Source organism: Lygodium microphyllum, chromosome 8 (genome assembly GCF_053477565.2).
Source record: "Lygodium microphyllum isolate KBCC chromosome 8, Lygodium_microphyllum_v1.1.10, whole genome shotgun sequence".
NCBI classification, from domain to species: domain Eukaryota; kingdom Viridiplantae; phylum Streptophyta; class Polypodiopsida; order Schizaeales; family Lygodiaceae; genus Lygodium; species Lygodium microphyllum.
Genome location: NC_141142.1, coordinates 144,953,162 through 144,979,975, shown reverse-complemented (window position 1 = coordinate 144,979,975; position 26,814 = coordinate 144,953,162). Strand labels below are relative to the sequence as shown.

The 26,814-nt window shown below is 39.0% G+C and overlaps 1 protein-coding gene across 1 annotated transcript; it reads left to right on the top strand.

Moving 5' to 3' along the window:
• The first annotated feature begins 15,443 nt into the window (after positions 1–15,443).
• LOC148032967 (L-type lectin-domain containing receptor kinase S.4-like) lies at positions 15,444–16,956 on the top strand. The gene has a single exon (XM_087683663.1). It carries the CDS (start codon positions 15,629–15,631, stop codon positions 16,616–16,618), a length of 990 nt encoding a protein of 329 aa, XP_087539789.1. The 5' UTR covers positions 15,444–15,628; the 3' UTR covers positions 16,619–16,956.
• Positions 16,957–26,814: the final 9,858 nt, after the last annotated feature.

Here is a 26,814-nt window from a genome sequence, read left to right as displayed (position 1 = left end):
TGTGGCTTTAATACCTTTACGTTAGTTACTACATGCCAAGTCAATGGATTTGGGTGTGGTGTAGCTCTTTATAGCGTTAACCAATGAGAACTAGCTTTGGATGTCAATGGACATAACCGATCACTTTATTCTTTATTCTTTCAATGAATATTGAATAAGGGAAGGTTGATCACACATTGTGACTGTTCAAGTTCCCACATCTTGTGTCTCTCTCTCTTGCTCCCTTGCTCCATCAAAGGAGCTTCATCATCATTCACTTTAGCCAATGACAAAGCTTCAACTCAAAGTGTCATGGCAATCACTCAATGAGATACGCATCAGTCCTATTCCTTCAACCAGTCATCCCCACTCTTTTTGGCATTGATCAAGGTCTTCCCCGTGACTTACTAAGCTCCAACAAGTGAGCTTTGTGCTCAATTACAGTAAGTCAAGAGGAGCTCATGCAATTTTTGGTGCATTTTGAGGGGGCTTTCTTGCTACTCCCCCTCCTTCCTTTTAGTTCTACCCCCTTGCCTAGTGCTTGGCCCAACATTTGTGGTCCTTTTGACTTCTTTCAGCTTTGATCTTGGCATCAATTTAGCCATTGATATACTATTTGGTGCAGAACTACTGTATACTCTATGGACTACAAAGAATAAAATGTATGTTTGGTACTTCAAAGATGCTATTTTGGTGCTCGAATGGTATGGTTATCCTTTGGGATGTTAGTTGTATTGTTTAGAGCTTACTTAGCTTGTGCTTTAAATGCCTCTTATGTCTACATGATATTTCAAGCATGCTATATGTCTACAATGATGTCTAACATTGATGTATGAGCCCAGAAATGATTATGGAATGCTTTGGCACTTGGTTTTTAGATTCACTTGATGTCTTGGAGCTTTGCCTATACGCTTTAGTTACTTAAGTGTGACTGACATTCTTATTTGGGTTTTATGCTCTTGGATGTATTGGTTGGACACTTGGATGTTATGTACTTGATATACTAAGCTTTGCATTGCTCTTTTACACTCCGTATATATTTGAGTGGATGTGCTTTTGAGATATTTGCATTTCCATGGATACTTTGTATTAGAGCTTTGTGTTTTTTCTATGCAATTGAGCTTAGTTATTGAGATAGTGGGACTCTTGCATTATGTATAGGTGTTCTCATAGCTACTCTTGGATGCAATTACACCTACTAGTGGGATGATTTGATTTACATGCTTTAGACATGAGCACTTACCACTACCAATAGGATTCAATGATGTATAAATGCTTCTTAGTTATGTATTGAGTTTCATTACTCTCTACTCAGTTAGTTGTGTATTTGACAGATCTATATACTTGAACTTGAGATCTCTTACATACACGATGTCTATGCCTATGGGTTGTATTGGTTTCTAACTCTCTTGAGTTTATGATAGAATGGAGTATCGGTCGTATGCCTATTCACTATTAGTAACTTTTACATAACCTAGTTGTTATACCGGATATTTTTGGTAATGGAAGCTTGGTATTTTTTAAATTATTCTCCCACTGTAGTCTTGGTAATACTACTCCATTTATTACAATAGTGATGTACTTACAATTTCAGCCTTGTCTTAGAGAGCAAACATTGTACTTTAGTCTATTGCTTGCAATTGGTAGAAGCTCTATATTTTGGCATTCCCTCTTGTTTTGCCCTTGTTTCAGCCAAGTTTTGGGATTGTTAGCATTTACAGTCATTTATAGCATCCCATTCTCTTCGATTTTGCATTGGTATACTGTCATTTGGTGGTTTTTTGAATGATAGTGCTATTCTCAATAAAGCTTGATGGCACAAATTTCACCTATTGGAAGACACAAGTATGACAAGTACTAGTCCAAAAGAAGTAGCTTAGGTTGTTGAAAACCAAGAAAGTAAGCCCAAAGGCATGGATTAGGATGATTGGGATGAGTTGGATGAGCTATATAAATCCACCATTATGCTATCATTGTCTAAACATGTTTATTTCAATGTTGCTGTACCTAGAAATTATGAAAAAATATATGCAATCTTTATGACAAGCAAATACATGCATCACATATATATTAGTTGAAACAACTTATGGACCTTTGTATGAAGGAAGAGACTAGTATGTCCATGCATTTGAATGAATTTCATTCAATTTTCAACTAGTTGACTTGGTAGGGCATTGAGTTGAAGGATAACCTACCTCCATTGTTCTTACTTGTGACACTTCTCAAGTTAAGGGACTCTTTTCACATAGCCATGCATGCTAATATGCCTAAGGATTTCTTGAAACTCCAAGATGTTGAGGGTGCTTACTCATAAACAAGATAAATATAAAGAATGTGGATGTAGTTTGTACTTCTTGATTGTTGAGGGGGGAAAGACACGATGGTAAGAGTAGTAATGATAGCTGTGGTAGAGACTCACAGAGATCTCAGTCTCACAGTAAGTCGCATGGTCATAAGTACTCTTTGATATATCATAACTATGGGAAGCATGATCATATTCTGCCACAATTCTGTAAGATGCACAATGATAAGTGCAAAGAGAAAGAAAAGGGCAAAATACAGGAAAAGTATAATGATTGTAGCATTGTCCCTAGTAAGTCCAATGTAAAGATTGAAGAGATAAATGTAGTGCACCCTAAGTTAGATGATGAGTACATCTTGACAACTTCCTCTCTTGATGCTTATCAATTAACTAATGCTTCACATCCACATATTCTTAGTGTTGGCTACTTGATTGAGGGGCTTCTTTTCATGTTACCTTGCATAGGGATTGATTCAGTTCTATAGTAGGATGATAGGTTTTGTGAGACTAGGAAATGACTTGACATTGGATATTATTGGCATTGGGGATGTATGATTGCAGTTTCCTTTAAGTAGATCTTTAACTCTACGTAATGACTTTAACTAAAAGCCTTCTATCTACTAGAAACTAGATGATGCATATTATTATGTATCTTTTAGTAATCTTACCCATAGGAACCCTGTTTTTGCTTGAGGTGCCAAGGCTAGTGGCCTCTATCCTTTATTTGTATCTAGACCCCTTGACCACATTTTGGCCATGGTTGGCTGACATGCCACATGTATCTTTATGGCATCGTCACCTTGGGAACATGTCCTTAAAGGGAATGAAAATGCTTACTCATTTGTAATATCTTCAGTATCTTGATTACGAATGTTTTGAATCTTGTGACCATTGACTTTATGGTAGGTAAACACCTAGTTCTCATAAAAAGTTTAGCATTATGTGCATGGATGACTCTTTGGATCTTGTGCATTATGATAGTAGGAAATCCACCTCTAAGTATGTCTTCACTTTTGCTAGAGGTGCTATTTCTTGGGTGTCCATGGTGCAAAAATACACAGCCTTATCTACTACTAAGGCAAAGTATATTGCAACCATTGAGACTTGAAAGGAGGCCCTATGGTTAGGTTGTTTAGAGGTAGAGCTTTGCATCATTGTTACTCCTATACTACTGCATTCAGATTCTATGAGTATTATTCAGTGGGTCCAAGAAAGCACATTGAGATGTGCTATCACTTCATTAAGGAGGTAGTAGAGGACAAGCCTATTGAGCTTGTCAAGATCTCAACTAATGAGAAACTTACAGATCTACTCACTACAAGTTTCTTGGTGGAATGTTTTACCTTCCTTAGGAAGATGATGGACATAGGATGAGATTATATCTATTCCTCATCCTATTGTCCTTTATGTACATTTATACTTTGTCACTTTTTTCTTGTTCTCTCCTCACCCAAGGCACATTCACCTTTAAGGTTGTTGAAGGTAAAGATGCTTGTGCCTATGCCACCTTGTATTTTCTATATACACCATGACTACATACTTTCATATTAAATGTGGTGAGCACTAATCATTGTCACTTTATTCTTTATTTTTTAATGAATATTAAATAAGGGAAGGCTAGTCATATATTGTGACTATTGGAGTTCTCACATCTTGTGTCTCTCTCTCTCTTGCTCTCTTGCTCTCTTACTCCATCCTCCATAGCTCACATCTCTCTTGCTTCTGCTATCTCGTGCTTCCACTCAAGATTCTGCCTTCAAAGGGAAGGAAGTTGAAAAGATGGTGTGAGGTAGTTTCAAAGAGCCAACATTCTTTTCCAAGGGTGATCTCGATGTTTTCTGAAAGGCACACTTGCATGAGATGGGAATCAGAACAATGAAAGGTAGTCTAACACAGAGGCTTAAAGGCTATCAAGTGGGTCATGGAGTTATGTTTGGCTAAGAAGGACCTTCACAAGTAAGAAGCCACATGTATGGTGGTAGTGTAGTGCCATGCCAAAATCATTAATTGTCATCTCCCTAGTGTATGGAACATATTGTAAGATCACACCATGCATAGGTAGAGAACTTAACTAAGCATGGGGTCTACTAAAGGAGAGATGGTGCTACATCTAAGTAAAATGACAATGGTGAAATAGATAAAGAAAACCTTTAGGGCTAGTTGCCTTATGGAATGTCTCTCTCTCTCTCTCTCTCTCTCTCTCTCTCTCTCTCTCTCTCTCTCTCTCAACGATATATCTAGAGTTTACTATCACATGGAGGTAAAGTCACCTTAATAAATCAAAGCAGCTTCATTTTTAGACCTATTACCTCCATTGCACTCTGCCACAAAAATTTGGGGAGTAAGTATAGAAAGATAGAGCAAGAGTGGAAGCACAAGCATAAGCAATAAAGAAGAAAATGTTATGGAGGTTTAAGAAAGAGAGAGCAAGACATTATGTGGAAACTCCAATAGTCACAATGTGTGACATGCCATCCCTTATTCTGTTGTCATATAAAAAAATAAACAATAAAGTGACAATGAGTAATGGCTGCCACATGTAGTGTACATGTGTGCAGTCAGTAAATATAGGTGACTAGGCATAGGTGGTCTCTAACCCCCTAACAACCTCCCACTTAAAGATGAATGTGCCTAAGTATGGATAAAATGAGAAAATTTTGATAAAGTAGAGTGTACATATAAGTACAACAAGATGATGCATATACATCATCTCATCCTACACCCATCATCTTCTTAAGGAAGGTGTCATGCTCCACTAGGAGACTTAAGGAAGGTGTCATGCTCCACTGGGAGACTTTTAATGAGCAAATTTGTATGATTCTCATTTGTTAAGATCTTGACAAGATCTATCTACTTGTCCTCAATCATCTCTTTTGAGATGAATGTTGGGGGTAAAGGCGCTTATGCCTAGCCATTTGTGTATTACTACACTGACAGTAACCACACGCATGTACACTGTAGGTAGGGGGTACCCATCACTGTCACTTCATTCTTTATTTTTTCAATGACATTTGAATAAAAGGAGGGTTGGTCACACATTGTGATTATTGGAGTTTCCACATCACTTTTTTCAATGACATTTGAATAAAAGGAAGGTTGGTCACAGATTGTGATTATTGGAGTTCCCACATCTTGTGTCTTGCTCTCTCTTACTCTTGCTCCTTCCATCATAACTATTGCTTTCACTCGCATGCTTCCACTCCAAGCTCACTCCCTTCAATAAAGTAGTAATGGACCTCAATGTGCTTGGTATTCACATGAAAGACTGAATTACATGCAAATGGTTAGCACTCATAGAGTCCGAATGCAATGTAGGAGTCATAGTTATACCAAGGTCTACTACCACCAAATGGGCTTACCATAGAACCTCCTTGCAAGCTTCAATGGTGGTTGCAATGTACTTAGCCTTAGTAGTAGATAAGGACATGCACTTTAGTACCTTGGGCATCTAAGAAATAGCACCTCCATCAAAAGTGAAGACATAGCCAAAGGTGGACTTCTTACTATCTACATGTCTTACATAATCAGAGTCTATGTAGTCCACAACTCTAATAACTTGGCCAACGTAACAAATGCACATATCTGTAGTAACCCTTTATAGCGTCCAATATTTCATACTAGATGTCACTATATAATGAGCTACAAATCCCACTGCAATTTCTATATACTTTGTACTAGATGTCGCTATATAATGAGCCACAACTCCAACTAAAAATTCTATGTTAAGTCTAGTGGCTATCATGGTATACATCAAGCTACTCACCATGAATGCGTATGGGATCTTGGCTATCTTGGCCTTCCCATCATCTGATTGGAGACAATTTGCCTAACTAAACTTCACATGAGAAGGTAATTGTGGATAGTCAATGGGACTTTATGAATGTATTCCTTCTATGATGACAAGTAGAGGAGTCATTTAGAGTGATTGCATGTAATACGCATACCAAGTATGTGAGAGGAATACCCTATATCCTTCATCTCAAAGCTCTTGTTGAGATGAATCTTCAAAGCATCTAGCTCATCATGAGCACTTTGAGCAATGGCATGTTATCAACATATAATACCGAAATTATAAGACTACTATCACAGGCCTTCTTCATATGTGCCTACTGAAGTCCATAAAGACTCTTTCTCAACATGCATACTAGTTGTTCCCTACCATTTTCCTCAAAGCCCTTAGGCTATTACATAGATATCCTCATGCCAGTTCCCATGAAGAAAAGCTTTTTTCACATCCATTTGATACAAGTTGAGATCCATTTGAGCAACCAAGGCCAATATCAAGTCATTTTGACCAGATATGAGAGAATATGTCATCAAAATCAACTCATTTCTCCTACTTAAAACCCTTAGCAAATAATTTGACCTTATATGTTAGCTTTGGGAAACTAGGGATGCTCTTCAATTTATACACCCAATTGCATGGCAATGCATGTTTTTCATTAGGAAAAGGAACCAAATCCCATATAGGTTTTTTTGTAGTGAATCATACTCGGATTGCATGGCCCTCTCCCAAGAGTGACTATCACCTCAATGCATAGCCTCATCATAAGTGAAATGTTGAACAACATCTCATCATAACATAATGCAAAAAGGGCTCAAAACAATCAAGAGAATGTGAGGCTCTAATGAAGCATCTCAAAACTCAATATGGGGTCAGCATGTCATGTCACCTCTATCCAACATCATGATTCTACATGATAGGTGCATCCTAGGCCACGGCATCATTAGTGGTAGTAGACTGTTTGACTAGGGTTGGATGTCTTTAACAAGAGGCTCTTCTTGAAAGATCACCCTACATATCCCAACTACCTGCTCTGGTTTGATATGCATCTTTTCCTTATATACATCCCAAAGGTGATTGGCCATTCACTTGCATCACCATATTAAAGAAAGATACATTTGACAAACTTTGGATTCAACTTATTGCATTTGTCTTTGGGAATATGGTAGAAATCCCATATCCAAAGACACATAAGTATGCATACATGGGAGATTTACCATATCATACCGCCTCAGCAACTCTACTACCAAAAGTAACGCATGGGGATCTATTAATCAAATGAGTAGTAGTAGTAACTATCTCAACCTAAAAATACTATGGTAAGCTTGTTTGACTAAGAATACTATGGAATCCTTCCTCAATAGTCATATTCATGCACTCTACAACACCATTCTTGGGTGGGATATATGTGGTGGTTAGCTAATGCTTAATACTCCTCTCATCACAAAATTGGCCAAATGCCTTAGAGAGATATTCATCCCCATTGTTAAATTGTAAGCTAGCTGCTTAATAGGATAGGCTCAAACTTTATGTGAATAATCATAAATGAATAATAGGCCCAAACTTTATATGAATAATCATCAATCACCGTCACAAATTACTTAGCACCACCTAATGACTAACAAGGCATGAGATCACAAACATCTAATTGAATAAGAGCCAAAGGCTCACCCATGTGCATAGAGTCAAACTTTTTATGAGAGACATAATGTCTACCTACCATATCAACAATCATCACAAGAGTCAAAACATGAGTAGTCAAGAGGCAACAAATACTACAAATGAGTGAGTACTTCATTCCTTTAAGAGACATATGCCCAAGATGGCAATGCCAAAGAGATATATGAGGAAGATTAGTCATAGCCAAGGCATGATTGACAAGTCTAAATATAAACAAAGAATAAAGATTGCCAACCTTGGCACCTCGAGCAAAAACAAGATTGCCATGAGTAATCTTCTACGCAAAATCACCAAAAGAGACATAATGCTTGTCATCATCCAATTGTCAAACAGAGATAAGGATTTTAGTCAAAGTCGGGACATGTACATCATGAAGCACAAATGGAGTATCAGTACCAAGCTGTAATCTCACATCACATATGCTTATGATATCCAATGCAGTGTCATCTACCAGTCTAATCAAACATATAATAGTATGATATGTATAAAACTAATGATAATGTAGGGTAATATGAAATAAAGCCCCCAAATCAAGGAGCCAATACTAAGAGTAAGAAGACAGAGCATGAATCAAATGAGTAGCATCAAGTATATACTTATCTGAACTATAGTCTAATGTATTTATCTCTTCTATATTAATACTAGACTTAGGAACAATGCTCCAATCATCATAAGACTTGGCATTATCCAGTGCTTTCCATTTGCCTTTTTTGGCTTATCATTGTGCATCTTATGGCACGGTGGCCTTATGTGACCCTAATGTCCACAATAATGACAATTAAGAGAGGACTTAGGACCATGGGACTTATTGTGTAATTGCCCATGAGACTTAGACTTGCCTGAGTTGGGCTACAAGTCTTTACTACAATTATTATTCCCATTACCATCTCGTCTACCTCTCATTGTGAGAGCATACGTACAAGCTGCATCAATATTATTTCCAAATACTCCCTCTAGTAAGCAAAGCACCATCTACATTCTTGAGCTAAAAGCCACAATTAGGAGGGTTTTCATTAATAGTAGTGTGGAATTTATCCCAAGACTCAAGTAGTGTGACAAGCAAGAAAAGAGGCTTGACATCCTCCTCAAACTTAAGACCCTACAATGTAAGTTGACGAATAATGGAATGAAGTTCATTCAAATGAGAAGACATAGATGTCCCTTCCTTCATGTGAAAGTTCATAAGTTTCTTAAGACTTTGCTTATCATAGAGATCACAAAATTATTTTCATAATGCATAAACACCACTCTCAGTCCTCAATGACTCGAAGTATGCATGCTTTGACAATGACAAAATGATGGCAGACTTGTATAGCTCATCAAGCTCTTCCCATTCCTCTGCAACATATAGTTTTGGCTTTATGACCTCCAAATACAACGGCTCAACTTGCTTCATTTGCACCAATACCTATCAAATCTAAGTCTTCGAATAATGGAAGTTATTGCCATTCAACTTCTCTATGTTGAAAATAGTAGTTCCATTGGAAGTATTTGAAGCACCTCTCATTATATTTGCCAAATAAAGAAAGCACAACTTGCTATAATAACAAAAAATACTTCCCCAAAACCAAGCCAAAAATCATGCAATAGGAAGAAGACCGAGCCAATACATTGTTGTCCACAAGTAGAAAGCAGCAAAGTGCTAAATACAAGTGTTTGCTCTCAAAAATACTGTTAAATACAAGTGTCAACTCTCAAAAATACTGCTCAAAAATTATTTTTAGCATTGCTATCTGTAAAACTATAGTAAATTAGCATGTAAGTGTAGGAAAATATGGTAAAGAGTAAGCTCCCACTACCAACCAGATTAAAAAAGAAACTAGAATGTACAATTCAACTACCAGTGTAAAGACAAAGCATAAACCATTGAGTACCAAAGGTTATCAAAACATCCAAGGTATCTGGTATACAGACGCATACTAGAATGCAGACCAAGCATGTATCCACTATTGACAATCCACTAACAATAAGTAGTACAAGGTACCCAAATCAAATGCAAATCAGTCCATAGTCACAAACCTCTACAGTGATAGTATATGCATAAACCAATAAGGCATAAGAGAGTCTCGCACTAACTCAAATGAACTAATCTATATGCAAGAAATACCAAGTACTCCTGCTAGAGAATTTGGAGTATCAAAAGTAGCAAAGGAAAATCAATGCATAGAGCTCATAACATCTGAGTGCCCAAAATATATCATATATATATTGGGAGCATAAACCTTTTGTAAGCTTTTGAGCCCATAAGTGGAAATCACTCAAGTAAATAGCCATTTCCCAAATGCAACCAACTAAGCCCAAATCCAAGTTGTAGGAAAATCTAAACATAAAAAACGATGCCCAACATCAACATAACCATGTAGCATACTTGAATAGCATGTAAGTATTCAATATATAGACATTAACTATGAATGTTCACTATCCAAACCAGAAATTTTCTATTTTGTGTAAAACAAAGAACTAAAAACTACATAGAGTCAACTCTATGAGTACTCAAATCTATGGTTCTCATTGCGCTCTTTGTTTTGAGCTATAGAACACTTCAATCTGATATTGTATGCAAAAGTTATGGCCAAAATATGAAAGTGCTATCAAGTTGCCATGGTTGTCCATGACTTTTGCAGCATGCTCTATATCTACTCAAAATGAGTGCTTCTCAGCTCATAAGGTGTTAACAAGGGCTTAACTAAGCCTTAGAAAGATCCTTGACTAGGCTAAAACAAGTGTTGAAGGTAGAAAAGCCAATGCATACCTCAAATGGACTAAAATGGGACGGCCATGAAAAATTAAGTAAATCTTTCCAAGTTTAACACAATGCTAGTGAAGCTTCTTGAATGCTTAGTCTGAGACTAGTTGAAAGGTGAAGTAAGATAGCACAAGCGAAAGTAAGAAAGAAGCAAAAGCTATGGAGGTTCAAGCAAGAGAGAGTAGGACAATATATGGGAACTCCAAAGGTCACAATGAGTGGCATGCCTCCCCTTATTCTATTGTCATGTGAAAAATAAGCAATAAAATGATAGTGATGGGAGGCCACCATGTGCCGTGTACAAGTGTGTAGGCAATAAGTACAAGTAAATGTAGATGGCTAGGTGATCATCATCCTTTAGGCTAATGCAAGGGGCTTGCTTGCCTCTCCTTTTCTAAATTGGTGGATTGAGCTACTCTCTCCTCCTTGGTTTTCATTAATACTCTCTACACTAATTGTTATTTGGTAGTAGCAAAACTTGCTATTCTCTCTTCCCTCTACTATTAACTACCTATAAACTAAGTTGCTGATATTTATTACTATTAATTAATCCAGTTGGATATAAGGTGGTTTTGATTCATCCCCCCCAATTCAAGATTATTCTAAGCTATATTAGTCCATTGTCACAATTTCCACATGTTTCCAATGTCGAGTTGTTGCACTAGTCCGATGACTAATGGTTGAATCATAGAACATTGGAGTTCATCTTCCTTGGATGGATATCTTTGTTGCCTCTTTTATTTCACCTCTCTAACTCTTTACAAGTCACAATTATGTCCTTAATTGTTAGAGTAGATCTAATGTAGTCCTCTTTTTAAGCCAATGTCTTTGAGTACAAAACTTAATCCTATTGATTTTACACAAGTATAGTAGAATGAGAAAGAGCACAAGAAAGAGAAAGTGTTTGAAAGAGCATGTATGTACATTCGCATTATGAGACACTCATTATGCTTTGGACTTAGCAACATAGGTCGTGAAATATTGTCTCTTTAGAGATGTTATAGATATTAATATAATCTTAAACCTATGTTTAACATCCAAGATGGTATATTCAACAAACTCCCCTTCCTCTTATCCCTCTCTCACCACATGGGAGTGGGGTTACCCATGCCCCCCTTCTAAAAAAACTATCATTGCTACAACCCAAGATGCCATGCTTAACATGGTACTTGCACTAGAACATACTTTCAAAAGAAAATGCAAATTTGTTTAGTTAAACATGGATATGGATAATGGATACAATAGGTTGATATGGGATTTCCTATTAGTTGTTACGTGAAAGGGTGAGCAAGCATAAGAGAGAAGAGCACAAGAGGAAGCAATAGCAAGAGCTATGAATATTTACACAAAAGAGAGCAAGATCGGTGTGTGGGAACTTCCAATAGTCACATGTGTGATCTGCCTTCCCTTAATTATTTTATCATAGTAAAGAATAGGGAATAGAGATGATAGTGATGGGTGACCACCACCTACAATATACAAGTGTGGGAGCACTAAGTACAAGGTAAATGTAGGCAGCTAGGAACATGTGGCCTTTAACCCCCAACAACCTCTCCCACTTAAAGGTAAATGCACCCAAAGTGTAGAGAAAAGCACAATATGTACATATGAGTAGAAGTAGATGAGGGAAGACATCATATCATCCTATGCCCATCAACTTCTTGAGGAAGGCATAATGTTCCATTGGGAGACTTTTAGTGAGCAAATAATCGGGTTTTTAGTTTGCAAAGATATTGACAAGCTCTATATGCTTATCCTTTCAATCACCTCTCTAATGAAGTGATAATGCACCTCAATTTGCTTGGTCTTTGCATGAAGGGTCAATTTGTGTGCTATAGATGGCATTCATAAAATCTGAATGCACGGTAGAAGTCATAAAAGTAATACCAAGGTCTACAACCAGACAACCTAACCATGGGTCTCCTTGCGAGTCTTAGTGGCTATAATATACTCAACCTCAGCAGTAGACAAGACAATACTTTTTTACACTTAAGTGATTCCATATGCAAGGTGGTAAACCCATTGGCACCCCTTTACCTTTTCATGTGAAGGTTGATTAGGTAGATTGTCCCTAGTCAAATGATGGGAAGGCCGAGATAGCCAAGATTTTATATACATCCATAGTGGGCAGCTTGATGTATACCATGTACATGACGTAGTATTTGTAGTGAGAGTTGTGGCTTGTTATGTGATGACATGTTGCGAGTAACATTGGGAAATCGTGAAGGGCAATGTAGGACACAAGGATCTAATATAGCATCACAAAATTGGATGTGGAGCTTGTATGTCATGTCGTCTCAATCCAACATCAATATGCTCATGCACAATAGGTGGATCTTAGGCCAATGGAGCATCATAAGCAACTATAGGCTGTCTAACAGGGATTGGCTACATAGTAACAAGAGGTTCCTCCAGAAATATCACCATGTGCATCTCAATCACTTGCTTAGGTTTTTTATGCATCTTATCCTCATGGAATACAACATCATGGTTACGAATAACTTTCCTAGCTTGTGGATTCCAAATACACCCATCTCACTTGCATCACCATATCTAAGAAATATACATTTGACAGACCTTGGATCCAACTTGTTGTATTTGTCTTTGGGAATATGGAAAAATGTCTCACATCCAAAGACTCTCAAGTGTGCATATGAAAGACATTTACCAAACCATACCTCCTCTGTGCTACAACCAAGAGTAGTGCATGGGAATCTGTTAATCGAATGAACTACAATAATAATTGTCTCAACCCAAAATGTGTGGGGTAAGCCTACATAATTGAGCATATATGATCATCTCCTAGTCATATTGAACTTGAAATGGTATGATAGGTGTAAAACCAATAGGGACATCATGCAAAACAAAAGAAGTACCTATGGGAAGTTGCAAGTGAACATTATAGATACCAATTACATCACATATGTGATCATCTCCCAGTCATGTAGAACTTGAAATGGTATGGAAGGTGTAAAACCAACAAGGATCCATGGTCACATGAAAAAAAGCCCTCGAATCATGTAACCAATGTTGAGAAAATGAGAATTGATCATTATTCAACTATGTGGCAACAAGTGAAGAAGGAGCTAATATGTAGTAATCTGACTGGTACTCCAATGTATTAATCACTTTAATCTTGATAGTGGATTTAGTGATGTGTTGATCATTTGATGATCACCATTATCTTGCATTTTTTCTTTGCCTTTATTACGCCTATCTTGTCGCATCTTATGGTACTATGGCCATATGTATCTTTGCTACCCACATAATGGCATTTACGTGAAGATTTAGGACTACAGATTTACTGCAAGCCTATCCACAAGATTTAGACTTAGACCTATTGCCTCTAGTATGATGGTCACTATTGCCTCTAGCATCATGCCAGCCTTGAACGGTGAGAGCATGAGAGGCATGAGTTGCATCAACATTCTTCATATTAACCTCTTTAATGAGTAAAGATCCCTCTACATATGAGCATTTAAAGCCACCCTTAGGAGCACTAGTACTTGTGGTAGTACAAAACATGTCTCATGACTTAGGGAGAGCATTAGTACATATGGAAATACAAAATGTGTTGCATGACCTAGGGAGAGTGACAAGTAAGAACAAAGACCTAATCTTGTCATCAAAGATAACATTTTGTGATATAAGCTAGCTGCAATAGAATGGAACTCATTCAAATGATTAGACATAGGAGCTTCTTCCTTCATATGAAGGTCCATAAGCTTCTCGAGCTAGTACAACTTACTTCTTTTGAACCAAGACTTACTAGATTTGTATTTTCTAGTAGTTGACATTATTGCCATCCAACTTGTCAATGCTAAAGATAGCATTACCGCTAGAAACACTAGAAGCAGCTACCATAATGACTGTAGAATAAAGAGAATATGGGTTGCTTTCAACAAAATAGCTAGGAAGCTATCTACCAAAGACAAGGTGGTCAAGTACAAGAACTTTAGTCCATGTTGTGCCTCTTGGGCTATTCACACCGAATTAGTGTGAGCCACATATTATGGCACTATGGGAAGGCTAGGATACATAAGACAATGGATGAAGAAGGTAGAGCTAAATGAGATGATCGGGATGAGGGGAGTCATACTTAGAGACGGGAAAAATAGCTGAAGAAACGTTCAAGGTGTGGAACATCATTAGAGTTGTTGCGATGAAGAATATTTGGAACAACAAAAACACAATCCTTACGAGGAAGGAAAATGGTATATTTAGCATCAATCTAGTTAAGTTTTGCAAAGAAGAAGTCTTAGCTCTCCTTAAGATGCTTACAAAAAAGGCAACATTTTTAAAGTGGCATATTCTAGTCTAGTCAAGAGTAGTTAAAGTTTGTGGCTTATGCTTGATAATCTTATATAATGTATATGTATATATTTGATGTGCATTACAAAAAAAGAGTGCAAATGGTTTACCTAACCACACTTAAATTTTATGTCATAACTATTGGAGTTGATGGAGTATCTACGAAAATGGAGGTACTTTATGAACTACTTAGAGTTAAAATGACAAAGTGGTCATTCATTAGTAAGTTTTGAACTCTTTCTCCTCAAGTCTCCCTCCCTCCCTCCCTCCCTCCCTCCCTCTCTCTCTCTCTCTATGGCTGTACATAGAGCATCTCTCCTAGTTGGCGGTTGTGGGGGCCAGGTGAAGTTTAGAAGAGTGTGGCTTTAATACCTTTACGTTAGTTACTACATGCCAAGTCAATGGATTTGGGTGTGGTGTAGCTCTTAATAGCGTTAACCAATGAGAACTAGCTTTGGATGTCAATGGACAAAAATGATGCCAATGAGAAGAATCTTAATCAGTTGCCATTTATTACGTAACAATTCAACATCCAAAACAGCTTGCGAAACCAAGAGAAACTCATTGTCTTCCACTTACCCCCACTAGACCTCACGTGATAAAGCTCTTAGGTCGTCGCACTAAAACATAATGCTAAGAAAAATGTCGGTAGGGATTGTTGGAGCTTTCTATTTGTAAAGAAGAAACGTTGCTAAGAAACATGTTGGTAGGGATTGGTAGGCATGATGAATCACAGTTGCTCGAAGCGTCTATTTCTGAAGTGAAAGGAGATCTTGCCTTCATAAGACACAGTTTCACCTGTGTTGGATACGAGTAAAACTGGTAGATGCATCCATTGGTGGGCAGAAGAGCCATGGCGAAACCCCGCTGGCTACACCATCTTTGTATCACGCTCTTGCTCCTCCTGCTTTTCTACACCTTGCCTTCCTCCTCCTCCTCCTCCTCCTCCTCCTCCTCTTGTCCTCTCTCCTTCTCTTTCTCTGATTTTCGCTCTCTCGACAGGCTCCTGCTTTTGGGCGATGGCCGCCTCTCGCCCTCTTCTACTCCGTCATCATCATCTTCTTCGGTCCAGCTTTGCGGATCTCACCAGAATGCTTCTGGCCTTCTCCTCTTCTCCATTCCCCTTCTCCTCTCCCCTTCTCTCTCTTTCTCTACGTCTTTCTCTTTCTCTTTCTCAACCCTAGCCCCCGAAGGAGACAGCCTGGCCTTCCTCATCACATCAAGGAAGGATTTCGAACACGCTCAATCGGTCAAAGACAGTTCTCCGCGAGTACAGGTTCTAAATGACTTTGGCCATGTGACGGTGGACATGGAGGAGGTGCTCTCTTCATGCCAGAATGCTTCTGATCTGAAGCTTTTGGCCAGTAATGGCTCTATACTCTTCTCGTGGTTAGATTACCATGCCCCTTCCAAACTCCTGCAAGTAAGATTGGGCCTCCATCAGGCACAGAAGCCCCTGGAACCGCACATGGCTATCCATTTCGATTTTGCAGAGAAGCTAGACGATACTGCAGGGTACATTGGCTTTGCTGCATCTACAGGGGCCGTGGCCCATAAGCATCTGATACATTCATGGGATTTTCGGTCGTGGGATGCTGACCAACATTCGATTCCAGTGGATCCGAATGGCTCTGATCAGGCAAGCGCAGCCTCGACAGGCACATTTGTGGTTCTATTAGCTGTGGTGTGTGCGTCTGTTTCTATTGTGGCTTTGTGGACATTGGTTCAGAGAGCATTGAGGAGATCGCCAAGGGAGATAGCAATGCTTCCAATGATGCTTGGCTATGAGCAGATCATAGCGAATGAGTCCAAGTGAAGATGCTTGTAGCATGATGAGCATTTGCATGAGTAAAAGAATGCTTGCCACAAGGCTTGGAAGGCGTAACAGTTTGTCTCCTCTATACCTCTGCCTTGGACATCGTTACATGTAAATTTTGAATCTGTTTGCCTCTCTACAGGGTTTGCACGTTAGGAACAGCTGTACATCTCGAATCTAGTAGTCTATACATTAGGGAAAGCTGTTTATATGGATTTGAATTTCAGAGCCTTCAACTAACATAGTTTCCAGTCTTGGGAAGGAAAAATTATGTAACTCTGGCATGTTAGGCATACAGGTTAAGCAGCTTCTTGTTTAATTTGAAGTTATTTGGTCTACATCTCGGCACATGATTGTTTTAAGGGTTAAGAATGTTTTGTGGTGGTTATGCTTTTGCTTTGTTTGTAAGAATTTAGTTGGATTACTCTACAGAGAAACGTGGGGATGTGGATGCAGATGAGGGCCATAATGACAGAAAGTGGATGGAGGTGGGATGATGCATGACGAATGCATCATACACTTATTGTGAATAGTTGAGAGACAACACTTGAATTGGTTCAGAAAGGAAGAATGGGCCAATAATGGGATGAGATGTAAGAGTGAGTTGGATGAGCTAGAGACATGAGAAGTTTAGGTCAGAACAGGCTTACGTAACAGCCAAAAGCAAGCCAAGATTTCCACATGGAACTGGGGAGTGGGATGGACCAGTGGAAGTCCCATGTCGTTTGTGAGGATCATGCAACCTGAAAAGATTCCATCGCACCTGTCTTTTTTGACTATGCCAAACTGTTTTGGTGGCATTCAACAAATTGCCAGATTATTGTGGTTCTTGGTGTACAAATTAGTCTGACTGACTGGTTTGGTAGACCAAAAAATTCAGAAACAAGGTTCCATTTTGCCTATCCATCGTTACTATGCCAAATTGTTTTAAAGGCATTCAACCAATTGGCAGATTATTTGTTTTCGTGCAAGCTTCACAGTATTCACCTAGTTTTTGAGACATCCACCAAGCCCAAAAGGTTGGAAACAAGGCCCTGTTTCGCTTGATCTTTGTAGATTATTGCAGCTGTTGGTGTACTAAACCAGGCTGATTGGCTCTAAGGCAAGTGGCACATGGCATGTAAGAGCATGCAAGAATAGCTTGATTCGCAAGCTTCTTATTGCTTGCTAGGAAAACTGAATATTGTTTAGGGCGTTAATTTAGTGAGATGCTAGTTTAAGCCTTTTGATGAGATTTTTGAGTTTTGCAACCTAATAATTGCTGCATGCTGTGTCTCAGTTGCATGTTTCACACTAGTGACCAGTTAAGTATATCTTATGGCAGTTCATGTCAAGACTATTGGTGTGTTGATTTATAGGTCACTTCTTTCACATTGGCAGGGAAGGCCCAAGCTTTTGTAGGCTTGAAATACTAGGCTAGCATTATTACTTCTTTCCATAGAAATATTGACCTACATGTCCCTTAAGTATGTGGTCTTTTGTTAGGGGAAATCTAACTGTAGGGCTGGACAATTTTGGTGAGAGTGATGATTGCTGAAGGACGCCATTTTCTTAGAAGAGCTTTAGCTACCAACTCCTGGAGAAGGCTAGGTAGTGTTGGAATGTTTGTGCAAGCAGTTTAATTTCCAAACTCAAAATGCTTCAAGGGCAGAGCTTGGACGCCAGCAGCCAGAGTGTGGGTATGGGCAGTAAGGATGGTGAAGGGGACAAAGCTGTTCAGACATATGAATAGGTATTTTTCTGGCAGTTTTGGATGGTGGCGATAGCACACGACTGTTAACTGACAGTGAAGTGGAATTTGTGCTTGATCAGTGAGGTGGAATTTGTGCTTGATCAGGGACATATGATGACATGTGCAGTGCTCTGACAGCTCCTTGCACCTCTTCTTGTGTCGCTTACAACTGCAGATTTGAGCAATCAACAGTTGGACTTCTGCAGTTGATGGTTGTTGGGAGTATTTGTAGGAGGACTTGTACCAGTTGGGCTGAAACAGTGAATCAATGGGTCAGTATGTTGTGGCATTTAGCTCCTTTCTTCAAGGCATGTCTTTTATTTAAGCTACAAACTTTGCTCTTTTGAGCATGAAGCCCATCAAGCTGGATGACAGAGATGGAAATAGAATGATTGTGGGAGCAAAATCGTTTGACAAAGGAATTTTGAAAGTGTGGATATGGCAATTGACCTTAGGAAAGTGTGTGGATATGGCAATTGACCTTAACATCTTACTATATACTTGAATGACTAGATGAGAATGTAGATACAGAATTTCTAGAGCAACCAAGTCCTCACCTATCCCGTGACAATAAGGACCTACTTTTAAGCAAGAATCTTTGCCTACTCTAGTCTCAATAGGCCGTGGTACCATAAAGACATTAAGCCTAAGAACATGCAACCACATGGTGCTAATGGATGGGACTCAAGTGAAATAGGTTCAAAGATAGGATTATCTTGGACTTATTAATACAAAAGAATGCATGAATAGTCTAGATTGTGCAAGCTAAGAAATGTTAATCTGCACCTAATGTGCGTGTGACAAAGACACTTGTCATTATAGAAAGATTGGTACACAAAATAGTGTTAGAGCTCCAGGAGTCCTCATTGAGGCTCATGGGCAAGAGATGAACAAAAAAAAGACAGATAAATGTGTGTTCACATGCACACGCACACGCACACCCAAAGAAAGAAAAACAAACAACCCATCCCAACAAAAACAAACAACGTGCCCGTCAACAAGTAACATTTCCCTCAATTATTCCCTTGCACAATCTAGTTGACTTTCAAGTAATTTTATTACTTTTTCTTTGCCAACACATTTTTAGGTTGACCTTCAAGCGATTTCATTACTTCTCTTTTATCAACACATTTTTTCAGGTCCTAGTTAGCCACACGCACACAAAGAAAGAAAAACAAACAACCCACCCTAACAAAAACAAACGATGTGTCCGTCAACCAGTAACATTTCCCTGAATTATTCCCTTGCACAATCTAGTTGACTTTCAAATAATTTTCTCACTTTTTCTTTGCCAACACATTTTTTGGGGTGACTTTCAAGTGATTTCATTACTTCTCTTTTATCAACACATTTTTTCAAGTCTTAGTAAGCCAATATGCGGCATTATTGGCTATATTTAAGCCTTTGCTTTCTTGTCTCTCATCACTCTTAGGTAGCTCATGAGGATCATGAGCTGCCTAAGAGTGGGTCATGATTGCTCACATCGGATGAGTTAGTCCCGATGAACTTAGAGTAGGATGTATGTCACAATGAGACAAGTTCAATTGGGGTGGGTATACTCAACAGTGCTCTTGTGGCATCATCATTAGGGAAGGAAGAAGAAGAAGAAGAAGAAGAAAAGGTAGAATTTTGAATCGAAGTCATTGTCCAAGTTTAATTCTAACAAAAAGGAAAAGTGAAAGGGCACCTTAACGAATTCAGATTGTGTTTAACTAATGTGAATGTTATGTTCATTTCTAGCATAAAACATGTAACACATTTATGACCTTACATGCCCTTCTAGACCATGCATGCGATGTAAGAAATGCATGTATTCAAATACACCCTCTACCTTTTTGTGTGTTTGTTATCATGCTCTTGCACCTTGATGTCCTCAAGATTAGAATCCATGAAGTCCTTAATTAAATCGACAATGGATACAAATAACAAGATGCTGTGGATGTAGAAAGAAGGAAATTAACTAATAGGAGATGTAGTTGGCAATGCAATAGAAAAGATGATGGATGGCGCAATGGAAGAGAAAGTGAATCATTTTTCTATGTTTCACCATGCATCCATAGAGAAGTGGCTCAGTAGGTGTGAGTAAGCTAAAGGAGAACGTGAGGCAGTGTGATCAAAATATTAGCGTAGTACACACTAGTGGCCAGTTTGGTATCCTGAGGGCATGGAGGAGATGTTGTGGTTCATGCCTACAAGATGGCTGCATAATGCCATAGAAGAGAAATGTAACATAAGAACACTGCAGAAGAAGAGAACTCGGAGATGTGCTCGAGAAATGGAATCCATATACCAAACACAAGAATGATGCGTACAATAGTGAGTCTCTAACTCCAAGGCATTGGCATCGGTTTGCACCATAAAATTCGTAGGTGATGATATGATTGAATGAGGAAGGAGTCGGGTATATATATAAGAAAATAATTCCTAATTTAGGGGCAGGTTGGCCAAGATTTAATGCTGGTTGGCCAGCATAAAATGCCCCAAATGAGCATCATAATAACCATGATAAAATGCCTAAATAACCTAGCCATGCCTGAACTCACATATGAGTTGTCTGAAGTGCTAACATCCTGTATTAGATTATGGGTGATTTGATATAATACAATGATACAATGATAAAGACTAATCATAGTTCATACAACAAAGAACCACTAGAGTAGAACCATGGATATCCAAGCACTGCATAATCAAGCTACCATTAAGGTGCCTCAGAGAGAACACATCAACATCGTACTAGATCCTAAAAATAGAGAAGAGTCATAACAAATCTGAGTGTCTTTCAACAATGTCTCACAGTAGCATACAAGACCATCCTTTCAAAAATGCCTCTGAACATATGTGACCATGGATTCCTCGCCTTTGGCCAAGACCATCTTGTCAAAAATGCCTCTAAACATATGTGACCATGGATTTTGCACCTTTAACCAAGACTACCAAAGTGTCCCCTCATGTGATCTTCGCTAGGAGCCAATCTCACATTCTACCAAAGAAACATCCCATCATGAACTTGGATGTCAATCCTAGCTCCAAGAATTAAACTTACAAGACTGCGGTCGATACGTCAAGGATGTCCCTCTCTGAAACCTATGCACCGATATACTTGTATAGATGAGATCATGAACTTGGATGTCAATCCCAGCTCCAAGAATTAAACTTACAAGACTGCGGTCGATACGTCAAGGATGTCCCTCTCTGAAACCTATGCACCGATATACTTGTATAGATGAGGCTCAATCGCCCCATCTCACCACCCTCTCACACTCCTCTCGAGCATTGGAGAGTCATGAGGGATGACCACATCACCTAGACTAGAATACAACAAAGAAAGGAGCAGTTGAGCTCTTACCTTAGTTTGAAGAACTTGATCCTTGCAGTGCCTTGGACTTACCCTTGGCCGGAGGATTGGAGTTGGAGTTAGAGGAAGAGAATGACTTGTTAGAGGAGTTCACATCTCGCTTCTTCTTCTTCTCCTTCTTCTATGAGGCTGCTAACTCATTGCAATCCTTCAGCACGTGTCCCTTCTTACCATAGTGATAGCATTGGGGCTTCAACTTCTTCTTCCTGTCACCCCTCTTTGAAGTGGTAAAGGGCTCCTTGGAACCTCCATAATGAGATGGAAACCTCCTATGTAAACACAAAGATGCCTCATGCTCAAGCAACATCGAGGATATATGTGTAAACCTCATAGATGTAGAGGATGTCTACACCCTTGAAGCATTTGCCACTCCATTAAACTCCAAGAGGAGCTTGTAGAGTACCATTCCCACTGGAGGTGCCTCTAGAAGGGTTGACATGTGTCGAAACTGGTATTGTACTTGTGTAACATGGAGCAAAAAGGACTGAATAGTGTCTGTCGGCTCAAACTTCATTTGTTGAAGTTGTCCATAAAGGGTCATAGCAGGCATGGGGGAAGGTGCCTCATATAACATCAGAAGCTTTCGTAGACTAGTTGAGCATTTAATGCAGCAAATTGACGATTGCAGGCTAGAATCCAAGCACATGCTAAAAACGCAGGCCTAATCAACAGGGAGAAGAAAGACATGTAATCAGTAGAAAAATCATAGCAAGAACCTAGAGCCTACAATCAAATACCATGTTAGAAGTGGCGCAACAATGGAAGCATAGATAGGTGCTAAAGCAAATTGTTGAACACAAGGCAGAAGAGAAAGAAAACAAAAGAACACTACAAAAGAAGAGAACTCAGAGATGCTCTTGGGAAATGGAATTCATATACGAAACATGAGAATGACACATACAACAATGAGTTTCTGTCTCCAAGGCACTGGCACTAGCTTGCTCTCTTCACAGAACATGTAGGTGATGATGTGACTGAATGAGGAGGGAGCTGGGTATATAAAGAAGAAAATAATGCCTAAAATAGGGGTAGGTCAACCAACATTTAATGCTAGTTGAGTAGCATAAAATGTCCAAAACAAGCATCATAATAACCATAATAAAATGCATAAATAAGCTAGCCATGCCCTAGACTCATACATGAGCTGTCTGAATTGCTAATGATTGTATGCTAAACAGGAAACATTATTTTTTTAATTTACACCTCTTAAGGAAGGGAAGGAGTAAAGTGTGCACATAGTCAAAATCTACGCTCTTATACCACTCGAGCACATCTTTGAAAGAAAGATAATGCAATAGAGTATAATAAATTTCCAAGCAAGTGACGAACATAAAATATGGAGAGTCAAGAGCTTTGATTATTGTGGATGATTATGACACATACTTTATGCTTCCCAATCATGTGCTTCTGTTAGGAAGCTTTGATATCACTGAAGAAAATAAGAGAGAGCAAAGGTTGTATATGCAAAAAAGCATGGTTGAAGCTTGTAAAACTAACCATAAATTGATATGTTGAAAAGAGCATGCATGCTACCCAAAATCGATCATCAAATGCAAATTTGGTAGATCCATGAATCATGCATGATATTTAGCATAATGGCCCTTCCAACCAATAGCCTATGCATGGGGGGAGGGCATGGCCATCCCCCCCACCCCCCAAATAGAGGGAATTTGTTCCACTCTGCACCTCCCCCTAAGAAGCATGGTGAGAAAGCTGCTTTGTGATAGGTGCTCCAAATAAGATCCTAGCATAATAATGGCTCCACATATACATGTAGCCAAGCTAGCAATGTGCTAACCCCATCTAGGATTTGTCCTTAGCTATTTGACCACGCTTGGCTTGGCCAGCATGATCCAATATTGAAACCACAACCTATTAGGCATGTGTACTACTTACAAATGCATTCTCCTCATATGAGGGGCTCACAAAAATAGATTAAAAAATTACCTATGTAGTTGCCTAAGGGCTAACAAAAATAGAGTCAAAAATTACCTATGTAGTTACCTAAGGGTGAACCATTGATCTTCCACAATCTTTATGGTAAAAATTCACACTAGCATTGTGCAAAAAGTTACAAATATGTGACCCTCTTTGTGCAATGTTAGGCATGGTAGTAACCATCTTTCTAACCCATGCAATACAAATATAAGTTAGCCTTAGATTTGAAATCATACTATTGAAAGGGTGGGCGAATGGAGATGATAAAGGGAGAATATGTGATGGCTCTTTTGTAGGGGATTGAAGATAGTGTTTAAGATGGAGAAATATATATATATTTATATATAGTCGTCCAAGGTGGTAGCAACCTTCTCTTGCCCTTTGTATGTAAAGGGGAGAAACACATGGTAGGGCTCTCCCTCTCAACATTCAATAGTATAAGGGTTGCTTGAAGGGGCATGTAAAGGGCATATTTTGTTCCTACTCTTAAGAGAAGGATTATAGCAATGATGAGAGGAGCCCCAGAGATGAGTGAGTGAAAGTCAATCCAATTAATTTGAAAGTTTAGAATTGATGAAATGTTTCTAAACTGATTAGTTAGAATGTATAAGATTTAGATTTCCTTCTTTTTCTTTTGAAACATGAGAGAGAGAGAGAGAGAGAGAGAGAGAGAGAGAGAGAGAGAGAGAGAGAGAGAGAGAGAGAGAGAGAGAGAGAGAGAGAGAGAGAGAGAGAGAGAGAGAGAGAGGGGGGAGGGGGAGGGGGAGGGGGAGGGGGAGAGAGGAACCACACTCTTAAATATGCTAGTATGTTTAATATTTAATTCTATTTATATTAAAAAAATATTAATTAAAAATAACACACACACACACACACACACACACACACACACACACACACACACACACACACACACATATAAATCATACATATATAATGTTTTTTAAAAATAACATAGTATTAATCATTTTTACCATTTTATTATAAGAGTTAAAAAGGTTGGATCTACAGGATTTTGAAATTACCTGATTTTATGTTTATATGAGTGTATTCTATAAAAGCCATATTTTGCTATATGAAATTTATGTTCTAGTAGGGGGAGGGGGAGGGGGAGGGGGAGGGGGAGAGAGGAACCACACTCTTAAATATGCTAGTATGTTTAATATTTAATTCTATTTATATTAAAAAAATATTAATTAAAAATAACACACACACACACACACACACACACACACACACACACACACACACATATATATAAATCATACATATATAATGTTTTTTAAAAATAACATAGTATTAATCATTTTTACCATTTTATTATAAGAGTTAAAAAGGTTGGATCTACATGATTTTGAAATTACCTGATTTTATGTTTATATGAGTGTATTCTATAAAAGCCATATTTTGCTATATGAAATTTATGTTCTAGTATTGAATCATTAGTACTAGGCAGACACTTGTAGTGGTCTTGTTGGGCTTAATTGATGTTTGGTTAGACTAAAGCTAAAAATCCAAGGATGCACAAATAAAACAATGATGCAAAATAGATTGCTCAAGGCTAGAATATTAGTTGTCAACAAGCAGAGTTAAACTACTTTGATGTATACGGATTTTAATGATTGACATTGTTTCTTTTCTTATTTTATCAAACCTAACAATATGGAGACCTTCCTTGTTTGAACTATTTCTAATAGCAATTTTGTTTCAAGTTGAGCGGTCTTAAGTAACACATTAGACCTCAACAACAACCTAATAGCATATGTGGGAGCTCTCACTCAACCACCCAGACCCACGGACCGCTTATTGCTTCAAGCGTTCCAAGCCGAGCACTAATGGCTACCTCTCACATAGTCGACACGCCAACCATATCCATGGGTGTAGTGAGCTTACCTCCATGCCGATCGAGTTACCTCCTCTCCCGCGCACTCTGGTAGCTCCATGATCCAAGTGCAAGCTTCAAGCAAGCTCCATCCCCAAGCTCCACGCTCCAAGCTCCATTGCCATGAGCAAGAGAAGAGAAGAGAAGAGAAGAGAAGATAAGAAGAGAGGAGAAGATGGAGAGCTTCTCCTCCTCGATCCCTCACCCTCACACACTCACTCCCTCACACTCTCACACTTCCTCTCTCAAGCACAAGCTCAAGCAAGCAAGAAGAAGAAGAAGAGGAGAGCTACTTTTGGCCACACACAAGAATGAGCTTCTCATTCACTTTTTAACTTTATATACAAAACCCTAAATCCCTTTTGGGCGGTCATCCCCTTTTTCCCTTTTTTTACATGGCCAGCTAGGCCATTTTTCCCATTGTCCTTCTATCTTCCTAGCTTCCTTTCCACTGCCCATCTACATTTACAAATTGCACGGGTGAGAGCCCGGCACTCCTTGAATTAAACCATGATGCACTTGCGCTCTTTTACAAAAGTTTTGACTTGCGCTTTTCCTTGTGCGCCTTTCTCCCTTATTTATTAGGACTCTTCTCCTTGTGCGTCTTTGTCTTTCGTTTCTCTTTGCCTTGGCCTTTGTCTTTGTCTTCTGCTTTAGCTTTTCCGGATTTTCCACATTCGTTCATTTGAGGGTTAACATTACCCCCCTCCTAGACGAATGCCAGTCCCATGGCACTCACCGTCGTAGGTAGCAGGCATTAGCATGCATCGAAGACGTGGGTGGCAAGGACGTCTGTGGTTGCCATGGTGGAGTGTTGGTAGTGGTGGGGAGGAAGGATGTTGGGGGCACGTTGGTGGGTTAAGTGGAAGGTGGTAGGGCAATGGGAGTTGGTGGTAGGCTGTTCTTTGGAGGGGTTGCACTGATGGAGTACAAGTGGCAGTTTGTTGGGGATTCTGTACATGATGATTCTTGGCAGACTTACAGGGTGATAAGGATAGGAATTCAGAGTTGAGTGTTGATGAAGAGAAAACGACACCTTCGTTGGGGTCTTCAATACCTGTAATTGAAAACCTCTCATAGGTGGTTTCTCCCTAGGGGTAGTGCTAATCTTCTTTATCGTGCACAAGACATAGTTTAATTAGTTTGGGAGGCAGGTCGAACTCTAAGCAAGCTGAGAGTATTGTCCTGCACTTGAGAACCCAAACTGTGTATATACTTCGGTACAAATATTATGTGAGTGCTCGTGCATACTTAGATATTACGTAGGTAGAAGACCGTAGGCTGGTTTT